Below are 14,374 nucleotides of genomic sequence, written 5' to 3' on the forward strand. Positions count from 1 at the left end.
AAAGTCAGTAATTGAAGTCAGTTCTAAAATGTTGATACCACAAACAGGTTAACTATAATTTATATTTCTGAAAAAATCAAACTGACCCATGAAATATTTGCCACATATTTAAACTTGAAAGATTTATTTTCCTGTGACACAGAGTGAAATAAATAATTAATTTTGCATAATAAATGACTTAAACAAATAAAATTTAATACTGCACAAATCGACCCACTGTGGCTTTGTTATTAAAAAAAAAATATCAGTGTTAAGGAATGGAAAGTTTGCTATGTGAGGCCTTCTGATCAACATTGTTGCTTTTTTGGTGTCTAAGCTGGGAATACACTGATATCAATAGAAATAAAGTGATAACATTTGAAAAGTTTTGTGTTTTTCGCGGTCTGCAATCTGTTTAAAGTGCACCTGTTTTGCTTTTTCTTATTTGCTGTCATGCATTTACACTGGTACAATGGTAGATGGCCAGAGTTTCGCATTATGAGGTCAGCATATATAAGATTAAGCTAAAAGGTCAGCTGTAACTTCGGCTTTGTATGAAGTCAGTGAGAGACGACGTCCCAAATCCCTGCGAGAACAGAAGCCACCCCCACCTGCTGTTTAAAACTTTATGGGGGGCAGTCAATCAAAAGAAAGTTATGAGGGGAGGAGCTAAAGCAGCTTGTTTGAGACGGTGGATAAGCCGAGGCTGCAGTATAGCGCTTCAGTTTAAGGATCATCATGAACTTTGACTCATGCAAAGCTTCTCCAGTAGAGTCTGATAATAAAACTAAGCAGGTGGAAATGAGCATAAAGCTTAACTGTATGCTTTATATACTCAGCTGCTCCAGTCTGAGAGAGAAAACACTAAAGAGCTTGCAGAAAGAGTTCATTTACACCGACATATGGCTCAGTTTGGTTTACTGATCAACCGCCAACAGAGTGGCAACGGCAGCTACACCAACCAGAGTTCATCTTGGAGAAAAAACCAATCAGGGTTTGTATTACAGCCAACAATATTTTCCCTACACTAGAGAGAGGTAGTAGCAGTCTGGTGGTTCACAGAGAGCTTGAGTTTAAGGCTCATTGTGTTTCAAGTGTGATTTACTCGCGTGGCCTTTCTGCTCAGAGAAAAGAAGAAAGGAAAGAGACGAGGATTAGACCTCCCCTCTCCACTTTATGGTGTCTACATCTAATTCCAAAAAGGCTGAGAGCGCAAAGCAGCATATGGCAGTATTCACTGGCACTATTTCAAGCTGTCATAAACACACACACACACACACACACACACACACACACACACACACACACACACACACACACTCGGCTTGTGTGACTTCTCTCAGCTTTAAGGTGCTTCCTCTGAGCACAAACATATTTCCCTCAGGGAAGGAGCTCTGCCTCCCCCTCTGTGAGTCGATGGAGTTGAATGAGAAATTGCCTTCACATCAACAAGTGTCATTGTGAGCCATTTCTACCGGAGAGCTTCCTGCACTCAGGGCACTTTTGCTCAGTCTATGAGCATCTCATTCATGCTTTTTCTGCATCTAATGGTCGGTCATTTCAGGTTAAAGCTGCTCAGTTGCTTTGATAGCAAGTTTGACAGGAAGTATACTCTAAACCCTGGAAGGTTTAGTTAATGGAAAAATGTTATGGCTGCTTGTTTGTTTACTGCTGGCAGAGCTGAGGATTGATTTTGGTTTTTAATCGTCTGTGTTGATCATGAACTTAAAAGAGCTCCTGAAATAAAAATGCAGGAGTGTGATTTAGATTTGACATATATTTAATTAAATGTGATCTGACATTTACTGGTGACTGAGTAAGCTCTTTTTGTTGCTGCTTGTTGCTGTATTTTGTTGAGCTATTTCTTTTAATAAAACCCTTATATAGATTTTTACTTACTGAGCTACTTGATTTTATGTTGCTTCATTTTTTGTACTTGTTAGACCGTTTTCTTTTTACTTTATTGAGCTTTTTTGATCTGTTCTATGTTATTATACTTCCCAAGATGAGATTTAACAAAAGTATATCTCACCTAATCTTCTTTGCATTACTTTAACATTATGGATAGTTTTGCTTTTTTTAAGCTTTCCACACGTGAAACTCCAGAACAGTTACAATACACTGTGTACACAATATATTATTAATATTATCAAAATTCTTGATATTTTTGACTTAGAAAGGCCACAAACACTGTGACAAATCAGTACAAACCACCAAGTGTTGATTTATTTGTGAGCCTTTATTCACAAACTGCTCACAGCTCTGCTGTGGTCCAGGTGCAAACAGGGGTCTATAACAACTTTGCTGTATCCAGAATATAAAAATCATCTGGAATAATTACTGCAACTATGAGTAATTAATATTGTTAAATTAAAAATCTGAAACTCTTTGAATTAAAATTTAAAGAGTTTCAGACGGGTTCATGAGTTTGAAGCTGGAAATCAAAGGGGTGATGTTGGGTGGATATGCCAAACTGTAGAGTGGAAGTGAGTGTCCTCAGGGCGAGAGGGTGGTGACTGGAGCAGAATGGACATGTAGGTGAATTGAACTGAAGTGATGAGAAGGTGTTGGGTACACAGATGCATGGTTGCCACAAGGATGGAAAGGACTGTGGTGAACACAGTCTTCAAGAAGAGGCGGGCGCACAGGGTGACATATTGGCGGAGGAAGGTGCACGTAGGTGGATGCAAGCTGGTGTCAGAGGAGATGCAGCTACGGAGTCTGTAGGATGACTTTGGAAATTAAGGAGATGATGAATGGTGGAAGTTGAAGAAGGAAGAATGTTGCACAGAGTTCAGGGAGCAGTTGAGGCAGACCGAGTGGTACAGGAGAGTCACTAGATAACTGAGAAAGCACAGCTGTAGTGCTGAGGAAAAGTCCCAAGATTTGGTATTTGGTGTATCCTTTGGATAAAGGAAAGAGGGTAGGAAGACTTGGTGGTGAAACAAGGAAGTACAGGACAGCATTCAAAGGAAGAAGTCGGATAGTCAGGGAAATGGAGAAAATAGACAGGAGTACTGAGGGGCTAGCTGGCAAAGAAACAGACTTACAGTGAGTTATATGTAAGGCTGGACACTAAGGAAGGAGAAAGGGACTTGTATTGATTAGCCAGGCAGAGAGATTAAGCTGGAAAGGACGTGCAGCTGGCTGGGGAGATTAAGGATAGAAGTGGAAATGTAGTAATGAATGAGTGTGGAAGGAGTACTCTGAGGAGCTGATAAGTGAAGAAAATGAGAGAGGAGGATGGATGAAGGACAGTTAGTGAATCAGGAAGTGTAGAGGATTAGCAAGCAGGAAGTGAGAGGAGCTATGGAGAGGATGAAGTATGGAATGAGCACTGGTTAAGATGACATACCTTTAGAGGTATGGAGATGTCTAGGAGAGAGAGCAGTGGACTTAACCAGATTGTTTAACACAATCTTGGAGAGTGAGATGCCTGCAGAAGGGAGAACAAGTGTTGGAGAAGAGGTGGAGTAACTACAGAGGGATAATGGTGATAAGCGTGAAGCTATGGCAAAGAGCTGTTGAAGCTAGGTTAAGAAGAAAGGTGGAGATCAGTGAGCAGAAGTATGGCTTCATGCTGAGAAAGAGCACAACAGAAGCAATATTTGGCTGGAGAGTGCTGATGGAGAAGTATGGAGAAGGTCAGAAGGAGCGTCACTGTGTCTTTGTGGATCTAGAGAATGCCTATGGTTGGGTGCCGAGAGAGAAACTGTGGCACTCTGGCTCTGAGCTCCTTCTTGTCTGCAGTGGTAATGAACATGGTGACTGACGAGAGTCTCCGTGGATTTCGATGTTTGGAAACAACATTGTGATCTGTAGGGAGAGCAGGAAGCATGTGGAAGAGAGCCTGGAGATGTGGAGGTATGCTCTGGAGAGAAGGGGAATAAAAATCAGCAGAAGCAAAACTAGATACATGTGTTCAAATGACAGGGAGACAGCGTCAGTGAAGGCAGATGGGCTTAAATACCTGGAGTCAACCATACAAAGCAAGAGAAGTGAAGAAGAGAGTGGAGACACAGTGAAGGGGGTGGAGACAAGTGTCCAGGGGACAAGGATAGTAGTAAGTGTGTAAGGAAATGATGTATGGTTTGGAGACGGTGGCACTAAGAAAAAGACAGGAGGTGGAGCTGGAGGTGGCACGGACGAAGATCGTAAGATTTTCATTGGGAATGAGCAGAACGGACAAGATCAGAAAAGTTAGCAAAGTTGGAGAGGAAGAGCTGAGATGGTTTGGACATGTGTAGGGGAGGGACAGTGGATGTTTTGGGCAAAGGATTTTAAAGATGGAGCTGCCAGGCAAGAGGAAAAGAGGAAGACAACAAAGAAGATTCAAGGACGAGGACATGCAGAGGCTTGGTGTGACAGAGTAGCATGAGTACATGTCTACAATCATCAGTTAAGTTGTGTTTCCTCTGAGGTAGAAGTCAAAAATCCATCTTAGTGATTTCAGTTAGCAGAAGTGAGACTTAGCAGACAGCAAAGTGATGCTTGTCAGAGTGGCCAGCCCCATAACTCCAGTGTCCAGATGCCCAGACTACTCTACAAATCCTCTGGCTCTGCTCTGTGGATATATATAAATTCAGTGATGTTTCCAAACTTTACTGATTAAAAACTTCAGAAACGGTGTCAAAGACAGCGTCACAAACAGCCTATGTGTCAACATGGATGAGTTTTATATGTGCATGTTAAGCAGCTGACTGCAGCGCAGAAGTGAGGCATTTGATATTAGGTTATTTTTCTCCTTCCTCCTTGAGGCAGAATCAGCAGGAAGCCAGAAGAGCAAACAGAATGATGGAGCGTTGACTCAGACCGAATTTATTATCGTCTCTTTCCAAATATGTTCGTGCCTCAGTGTGGGTTAAAATACCGTTTTTAAATGTCAGCCTTTGCTGGAGAGCTGACGTAAAAGCGAATCATCAGTGACTCTGATAACTGAATACCTTTACCAGCTGTTATTAAAAAAATCCATTTTCTTTCTCTTTTTCCCCCATAGAATGCCTTTAAAAGGCTTTAGAAAAAATTATATATATCTATAATTACTTCACTTCATTTCATCCATTATTCCAGAAAATAATCAACATATTGACTGAGCATGAAAAGCTTTGGCTCGACTCAGACGTTCTGACAGTTTGAAGCAGAGGGACTAATCAGATGGTCTTACCTTGGTTGAGCAGCAGAGCTGTGAAGAAAACAGAGAGAGGAGGGCGTGTGGACAAGAAAAGAAGAGCAGTAAGTAACAGCGAACATTCAGGAGGGAAAGCACAATCAAAACAAAACTCCACAATGACAGCGCAAACCCGATTTCACAAGTGAGAGTCAATATTTACAGTTCAGTAAAACCTTTTTGTCTTTTATTTTGTCTTTACACTAAAACGTGAGTGCCTTCAGCGACGATCTCGTCTGTCTTTCAGCTGTTAGTGTTTTGTCCACATTAATAACACAAAGGACAGTCTGAAAAATCCTCAGAAGTTTAAAGGAAATGTCCCGTCTCCACATTACACAAAGAAAAGAAGGCGGCCGGGTCTGTGTGTCGATGGATGAAAGATATGAATGGCTGTCTCCCTGAAGACGTGTCTCTGTGTTCGTAAGATAAGATGAAATTTTATCGATCCTTGTGGGGAGAGGGGGTCAAACAAAAAAACAAACAAAAAAGCAAACAAGACACAAGAAAAAACGGAAAAGAAAAGACAACAAAATACACAAAATAATGTGCCGCAGTCCACCTGTTCATCTGGGACAAATAAAGCCCAGCTGCAGTCTGTGCTGCTGTACAGACTCTTCTGTGTATTTACTGAAGAGCTGTAACTTAGTTTTGGGACTAAAAACCTGAAAGCTTTGAAATGCAAAAAACAAAACAACAGTTTTAAAGTCGTGGTCGTCTTTGAGATCATTTTCAGACTCCTTCATTCATTCAGCTCAGTGGTTGGTATTTACCACGCTCCCTCCAAGCCCCCTTCAGACCATGCACACTGTGCGCTCTGTGATTTCATCACACACCTCAACCTTAGGCAGAAAGAAAACATTCAATTCTGTTTCAAATTGACCCAAATTGTGAGTGGAGGTCAGTTTTTGGGCCTCCATGTTCGAGCACTTTCCTGCAGATTTCACAAGAAGAGTTTGTGATGCTGGTGACAGGAAGACATGGAGCCTGCTCGTCATTTTTGACAATCAGAGCGTTGTGAACCATGAATTCATCCCCCAGGGTGAGACTGTCAACATGAACATCCTGTGGCATTTGTGTGACAACATTCAGCAGAAACAACCTGAGTGGCTCAGCGCGCGCTAAAAAAAGATTTGTTTTGGGTTTTTTTTGCAATGCCAACATGCAACACTTCACAAAAATGGAACAAAAAGGAAAAGGTTGATGGATGATCTCTTTGACACTCTAACCTGGGTAGAAGAAAAAGTACAAGTGGACATAATGAGACCTCTAAGGAGGGATCTAAGAATAGCTGCTATGCTGAAAACTGTAACAAGGTATGGATAAGACTCAGAGCATGAAGGCTCATCATCGCTGCAGAACAGACCCAACAATAAAATCCTCTGTTTTAGGGTGCTGCATATTTTTTTTAAATCTGAAAAAAATGTAAAAATGTATAGATTTCATTTTTATATAAGCTTGTTTAAGGCAAACTCTTAAACAAGCTTCATAAATGCAAAGCTCTGAAACTCCTTTAAATGTTTTAAGTCAGAAGAAAAATTCAGCGCCAGCTTTGTGAAAGCAAACATTTGCAGTACTTTGATACCTCTGCAGCTGAGTTTTGACGAGTATCAAACACGCCAAGGTTCAGTACTCAGCCCCGTCTATGATGTCTTGTAAATACAAAGCAAACATTTCTACACTGAATAACCGTCGACTAGCGCTTCTTTGAAGAGTCACGGTTAAAAAAACAATTCTAGAAAGAAAGTTGACTCAGTCTCAAAACACGTGACTCACTTTCAAACTTGTGCATCACGGAGCAACAAATGAGACAAAATTTAGACATAAATATTACTTGCATATCAAAAGAGCCTCTGATAATACGAGTCTGTGCATGTGGAGCACATTCTCTTTGAATTTCATTTATACTTCTCACTTTATAACTGATAGTCTGACTAGACGGCCTCTGCTCTATGTGGAAAGGACGTCTAAATCCATTTGTTTTGAGCAGGGATATGATGTCAGGCTTTGATGCATGTTTGCTGGTGAGTAAATCCATCAAACGAAGGGAAATGGAAACGTGTTATAGTCACGTACCTGAGATTCCTCTCTTCAGCCAGCGCGGCTCCTCCAGCACGATGAAGAAGTTTTCATGTTTTTCATATTCTTCATCATCAATTATCCTCACCTGGAGAGTCTGACTGCATGCACACACACACACACACACACACACACACACACACACACACACACACACACACACACACAGAGAAAACTGTCAGTTGCAAACACATAATGAAGTTAAGCACTTCATCAATAGGTGATTTTAGCACTCGGGGCGCCTTCACCACAGGTCGTCCTTGTTATCGACGTGTTGCTATTGCAAATCTCAAGGCCTGTGAACAAACACGCACACACACACTGCAGAGGTCTGCCCTCCTGCTGTGTCTGTTCAGGACCTGCTGCTGTGTAAATCAGAGCAGGAGGAAGTGAAATGCATAGAAAGGACACAAGTTCAATAACTGAGTTAAAGGTGGGAGCTAGAGGCAAGACAGCAAGTCAGATTAAACAGACTCACAGAGGGAAACTATCAGTAAAGTCAGAGAAATATAATGAATAAGGATTGATGTCATGCATGATTATGCAATTATCAATTTCCAAAATACTGCATTTTAAATATTAAATACTGCATTAATGTTGAATAATGGGACTCTCACTTGGAGTGTATCTGCTCACATGGCATATGAAGAGTTCAGCTGAATATTTATGACTTCTCTAACATGACTGACTGGTTTTCAGATCCCATACCAAGAGAAATTAACTTTGCACTGAGGAGAAAAGAAGGCAGACACCAAGAATAGGAAAGAATAAAGTAACAGTGAGGCAGAGCGGCTTTAACACCATAATGACAGTGAGCGTTTGAGCGGTATTGGAAATGATGGGCTTATTTTAGAAGAGAAGAAGTGAAGGTGAAGTGATGATGACAAGCCCTGTTAGAGTCTCTGAGGACTGCCGGACTGAAATGTCACCACAGAGAGCGACCCACTGAAGGTAGAAGAAAATCTACTGTGACAACACAGAGGACGAGATGGATGGGGAGAGAATGAAAATGAAGGAAGACAGGAAAGGTGTGGAAAAAAGAGTGAAAAGGAGAGGGAAGAAAGATGAGCAATAAAAGTGTTTAGTCTAAGGAGATCGAGATATGAGTATGAATGGATGGAATACAAAGTATGTATTCATTATGAAAAGAGAGCAAAGCACTCCCTCATTCACAAGGGGTCACCGCCATGTGTAGCGCCGCATGTTTGATTTTGTAGCTTTTTACGCCGGCTGCCCTTCCTCAAAAACCTCAAAAGGCTTTGTGAGAGACAAAGAGGGAGAAAAAAGGAAAGGAGCTGGACCGATGCAATCAATAGTCAAGTCATCCTGACAGGAAAGCAATGTGGCGTGAAAATGACAGAATGAAGGAGCGAGGTGATTAGATGAGGTGAAGATGAGCAGAAAGAATGATCATAAAACAGCCCAGCAGGAGAGCTACGGCGCCGCTGACAGCTCGAAACTTCCTTCCTACCTCGCTCATAAATCAACGTGACTTATTAACCTCTACTAAATATCCAACTGCTAACAGTTGTTAGTAGTTCTTTACTTTTATTTTTGATTTAGTAGTCATTAAATAGTCATGTAATAATTGCAGGTAAACAAATGTACATCTTACTAACAAAATGCAGCTCTGACACTCATTCCCCCCAGGAATAACTAATAAAACTAGGTCAGCTACTTCGCCTGTAGGGGGCGACACTGACATGTCTTCACCCCGATGTTGCTGTTACTTTATTTTCTTGCATATTGTCAACTTTGGCATTTTGACCTGACGGCTGTGAGTCTGCAGAAAGTCTTCTCACTTCCTAAAAATAATTTTACATCAAAAAATAGAGGGCACACAAAAAAACACAAAAGCTAAAATAATTACTTTAATCTGCTTCTAGTCAAAAGCTCAAACAGCTGATGGCTGAATGTGATTCTGTTATTATTCTCTGCCACCATTTATATGATGTGAAATCCAAATAGTAAATACCTTTAGGAAGTATTTTACTACCCCGAAGCCCAGTAAAACCTCTAAAAATGGAAATATACCTATTCACTCAACCCCTCCTCTTGAAAACTTTGTGATATTTGCTATTTATTATATTTATTTTGGATTTCACACTCATAATGAGCAAATTTCTGCAAACAACAAAATATGGCCAGTCTAATTTGCACACAAGTCAAACAATGTTCAGACATTTCTTTATTAATTAAACAGATTCATGAAAGGTATAAACTAAAGGTTCCTTTTCAAATAAATCTTAAGCAATGATTTGTTCAAATTCTGTGTTTTCAGATGTGCAAACAGTGCCGGCTGTGGTCAAGCAGTAGCAGTCAGCACAATCTAGAGCCAGAGCAGTGCGGAGCTGCAAAAAAACCTTAAAAGATGTGAAACACCAAGTCCTGATTTCAGCAGAAAGCTGGTGACATGTTATGGCCAAGAACAAAACTACACCCTTGAGAGCTGGAGTCCTCTCACAGAAATGAAATGACTGCAGAGGCATGAATAACTCTGGAGCTGCACTCAGAGAAGTGTTCCCCCCTCAAATGTGCATCTATAGGAACTGCATCATCGGTCATCATGCAACTAAATGTAGCCACACAGAAACTTAATAAGGTCACAAGGGGCAAAAAAGGCACAAGGTGGGAGCTTTGAGTGAAAGCTGACATTTTCAGACACGCTGACTGGGCCACGATTAACCAGCGGAACAACAAACGGGAATAAATCCCTCCTCAGGAGCAGAGCCGAAGTGCTGCTTCACAGAAACATGCTGAGATCTCCCACCAGACCTGTCTCACTAAATTCACTGTCCTGCCAGTCAGTGAACCTGTTTACATCAATGTGGAGCTCCTGGAATCAATATCACACAAGCACGAGTCGTCCAAACTTGTCATAAGTGCTACACAGTTCTAAAAAGGAGAAAGGCTCTCGTGTCAAAAACTAACAATTTATTTGACAGCTAATCATTCAGCAGATCCCATTACAATAAAACACATGTAGCTTGACGAAACTCTGACACCAGCTGCAGACGGCACTTCTACAAGATAAATTTAATTATAGCCTAACATCAACTTACGACAATCACGTTCATTACTCAGTCTGTTGCCTGTGAGGTTTGTTATTGTAGACAGAGCTGGATGTGAAGACGCATCCTATCGAAAGCTCAAAGCACCCTCACTGGCTCCCTTCAATGTGGAGGAGAAGCATCTGTACGCTCCCGAATAGCTTCTCTCAGGAGACCCCGAAACGCTGCACAGTGCCATCTGGTGGTGCGACCCGGCTACACAAAAAAGAGCTGCTACACCAGGGGTGGGCAGTCTCAGTCCACGAGGGCCGGTGTCCTTGCAGGTTTTAGATGTGTCCTCGAACCAACAGAGCTGATTTAAATGGCTAAATTAGCTCCTCAACATGTCCTGAAGTTCTCCAGAGGCCTGGTAACGAACTAATCATGTGATTCAGGTGTGTTGACCCAAGGTGAGATCTAAAACCTGCAGGGACACCGGCCCTCGTGGACTGGGATTGCCCACCCCTGTGCTACACTATGATATAAAATACAACCATATACAACCTGACTCGTCAGGTTCTGGTCGATTCACTCCAACATTATCGTGCAGTATAACGTGACACAAACTCAGAAAAGATCCAGCATGAGCATGCTGAGCCTGCCCTCGGGTCAGCTGTGATGAATAATGGATAGGACTGTCGTCTGGCAGGCACAAAGGTGAACCAAAGAGAGTGTGAGGTGGAAGAGCGCTGAAAGAGGTGAAGAGAGAGTAATGGTAAGAGAAGACGTGAATAAACATCACAACGAAGCACGCAGCAGGTAAAACCTCCCTCTGCCCATTCCTCTTACTGTTATAGACAAGTTCAATAAAATATACATTTAGCTGGAGTGAAGAGGTGAAAGCATAAATTTCTAATCAATAACAACTTATTTTTAAAATCATACACTCTCTTTACTCCATCCCCTGAATTATTCACGATTCAAAGATCCTTATCCTCTTTTGTGGGCATAAACATGCAGAGCAGCGAAGTCTGAAAGTGAAAGATTATTTGTTTTCCTGCATTTTCACTAATTAACAGGAGGCCAGCGGGCTCTGAAATACTCAGCATTTCAAGTGAACAGGACATACATCACCTGACTGAATACCATCCTAAATTAATGTAATTAGTCAGATTATAAATCATTATTCTCCGTATAAACAACCAATCACTTTTTTCTTTCTTGCTGACATTAATGCAAAAAAGATCTTCGATGGGAAAAAAACTTCGGGTTCCAGAATGAGCAGATTTATTTGATAAAATCTGCAGTAGCACATTTTATCAGCCCAGGAAGGGCTTTTCATGCAATTGTTATTGTTGGTATGTTTGCACAGTTTCATACAGGTCTGTGTTTTTGTTGACATGCAAACCTACTGGACATATTTACAACTTTGTTTACAAACGTTTCTGTTCTTATTAACTACAGGAGGAAGAAAAAGAAGCAAAAAACCCAGAGAGAACTAGAAAGAAGCATCTATCCACATCAACTGTCACAGATTTGGCATGAAGTGTAATTGTTGTAACGCTTTCTTGTTAATGACACTGGTCTTTGAATCCCCAGTTTCACAGGTACTCATCAGTCACTGCTCTGAAATATTGCTAATCATTAACAGCATCAATACCGTCATCAGTGAGCGCTACTTGGTGTGTCTTCCTGTTTGTTCTGAAATCAATTTCCTTTGTTTTTTGGGTCTCTAACTGAAGCAACCTACCCTGACACTAAATCGTTGTAGTTTAAAAAAAAATCTGTTTCATCTTTAGCAAATTCCACTTTAAAACATTAGCTGAGGTTTATTCAGCCCTTTAGTTTGTAGATAAATTATCTGAATTTCGGGAGTAGGACCACGGCTCCAAACACGGATCTGCCAGGCCAGGACCGCCACCAGTCCCCATCAAGGCCTTCCCAAACCACAGCTCAATTCTCGATTAAGCCATTCGCCTTTATCTCCTAAAAAATGCTGTCAAACCTAAAATGAGTACGTGAGTCCAGCTAGTGAAATAATATGTAAATGAAACAGGACAGAGGTAACATAATATTCTATGTTTCATGTTGTATAGAAACTTAATAGTTTCCCCCACATATTCTGATTCTGATTGTGATGTTAGTGGTACTGGGGATGGACGGGTGCATGCAGTCACATGCATAAGGGGACAAGAAATGAACAATACAGCGTTTAAGATTTTCATCTGCAACTTCATTGACGAGCAGGTTGTGGGAAGTAAATTACAGCAGTCTAATCAGCTGCTGGTTTAGTATGTTTCTCGTAGCCTGGATGAACTTCTGGAGCTGGTAGTCCTTGTTCTGCTCTGCATAGCGCCACATGAAGCAGTTCTCCACCTGCTTCAGGTGGGTGTGATAAGAGCTGCCCTCCAGCAGGAGCAGAACAAGGACTATCATTACCATTAGACATTAAGAGTCTACAAGGTGACGGTCGAAGGCTGCTGAGTGATACTGAAGTTCAGCACAACAGGGATCTGTTCATAGTCACGGTCACAAGATGGTAAAGACTGGAACTATGTGGTTAACAGCAATTTAATTTTCAAAATAGAAGCATTAGATTTTCATTGGTCGTGTTAGATGTGTCCACTCAAATGTTTCTATTCAAATTGTGGAAAATGTTTCTCCACTCTATTAGTTACATGTCAAAAACTAGAACACTCACTATGTGTCAATAGACCTCTCTGCATCGAATCATATCTGTTATTAATCTCTGTCTCTCTTCCACAGCATGTCTTTATCCTGTTTTCCTTCTCTCACCCCAACCGGTCGCAGCAGATGGCCCCGCCCCTCCCTGAGCCTGGTTCTGCCGGAGGTTTCTTCCTGTTAAAAGGGAGTTTTTCCTTCCCACTGTCGCCAAAGTGCTTGCTCATAGGGGGTCATATGATTGTTGGGTTTTTCTCTGTATTTATTATTGTGCGAGCTACTGTACAATATAAAGCGCCTTGAGGCGACTTTTGTTGTGATTTGGCGCTATATAAATAAAATTGAATTGAATTGAATAGAACAAGAACAGGATGATGTCATCTTGACTCACCTGGTCTGGTCGTTGGTGAACTCCAACTCTCCTCGGGCTTCCTCGAAGTCTTCTCCAGCCTTGGCCGTGCCTGACTCGGTGTGGTACGGCAGGATGACTGTGCCACGGGCGCCTGAGTTGCGCACCACCGTCAACTCCATTGTGCCCACGCTCTCACTCACACGCACCATACGTTCGCTAAACGTGAAGATGCCAGCATGGTCGTCATCCAGGATAGTCACCGTGGCCACCAGGGGCTCCATTAAGCGAGCTTTGGGTGTGGCACCCACTTCGTCGCTTTCAAACATCCCCTCTGCATCACCAACACGCAGATTCAACAGGCGGACGAAGAAGTGCTCGTCCTCTTCAAATATGTCATCATCGATTATGCCAATCTAGAAACAGAGAGATACCAGAGAACAGCGTGAAACTTTAGCTACAAACAGGCGAGTGTGAGTGAGATTCCTGTACTGATTAATAATTCCTGGTCAGTTTTTATGCTTTGGATTTTAGAGCAAAGCCCAGTGAGTCCAGAAGACAGAATAAAAGAAACATCTCTGTTCAGTGTCCTTCATGTGTAATTATTCATTACTCAAATTTTGCATGAAATAAAATGTGATTCCTGAGCAAATCCTATTAGTGAATAATAAGAAGCTTCGGAGAGCTCTGGAGGTGGAATTATATGGTCAAAGAGTGAAAATGTCTCTATCATAGAAGGCCACTCCAACAAAGATCCCATTATAATGTGGAATGCAGTCATGCTACATGCGCTGAATTTAAACTGAACCCTGCTCAGGATGCTTAAGCGCAGTGTTGTTGTGTCTGGATGGCTGAGGTGAATATCAAGAGCCAGTCTTCTTCCTCAGCTGCCAGTTATGTAGCCAACTCTATGAGATTGTTATGATCCAATCATGTCACTGCACATTAGCAGGTGGCAGGTGGGGATTCCCAAATCAGATCAGGTCAGTATTAAAATCCGATGAGCTGCTGCGTGTTCAGATCTGGAGTCCAGCCAAGCTGCCACAGATGGAAGTGTATAAATGTGACTTCTTCTTGCAAGATAAATAAACACTTAAAAAATACTAAACATCTGGGAGACATGGAGCTTCA

At 41.7% G+C, this 14,374-nt stretch overlaps 1 protein-coding gene across 5 annotated transcripts in view; it reads right to left on the reverse strand.

Moving 5' to 3' along the window:
- The window catches only part of slc8a2b (solute carrier family 8 member 2b), a 199,481-nt gene that overhangs the window by 13,959 nt on the left and 171,148 nt on the right, over positions 1 to 14,374 (reverse strand). For all 5 annotated transcript variants that reach the window (XM_025898253.1, XM_025898254.1, XM_025898252.1 and 2 more), the window contains 3 exons: positions 13,286 to 13,659; positions 7,220 to 7,323; positions 5,144 to 5,161 (listed from right to left, as the gene is read on the reverse strand). In XM_025898253.1, coding sequence (XP_025754038.1) covers positions 5,144 to 5,161; positions 7,220 to 7,323; positions 13,286 to 13,659 — 496 coding nt within the window. The remainder of the gene's footprint in view (positions 1 to 5,143; positions 5,162 to 7,219; positions 7,324 to 13,285; positions 13,660 to 14,374) is intronic.

Source organism: Oreochromis niloticus, linkage group LG14 (assembly GCF_001858045.2).
Source record: "Oreochromis niloticus isolate F11D_XX linkage group LG14, O_niloticus_UMD_NMBU, whole genome shotgun sequence".
In the NCBI taxonomy this organism is placed as follows: Eukaryota; Metazoa; Chordata; class Actinopteri; order Cichliformes; family Cichlidae; genus Oreochromis; species Oreochromis niloticus.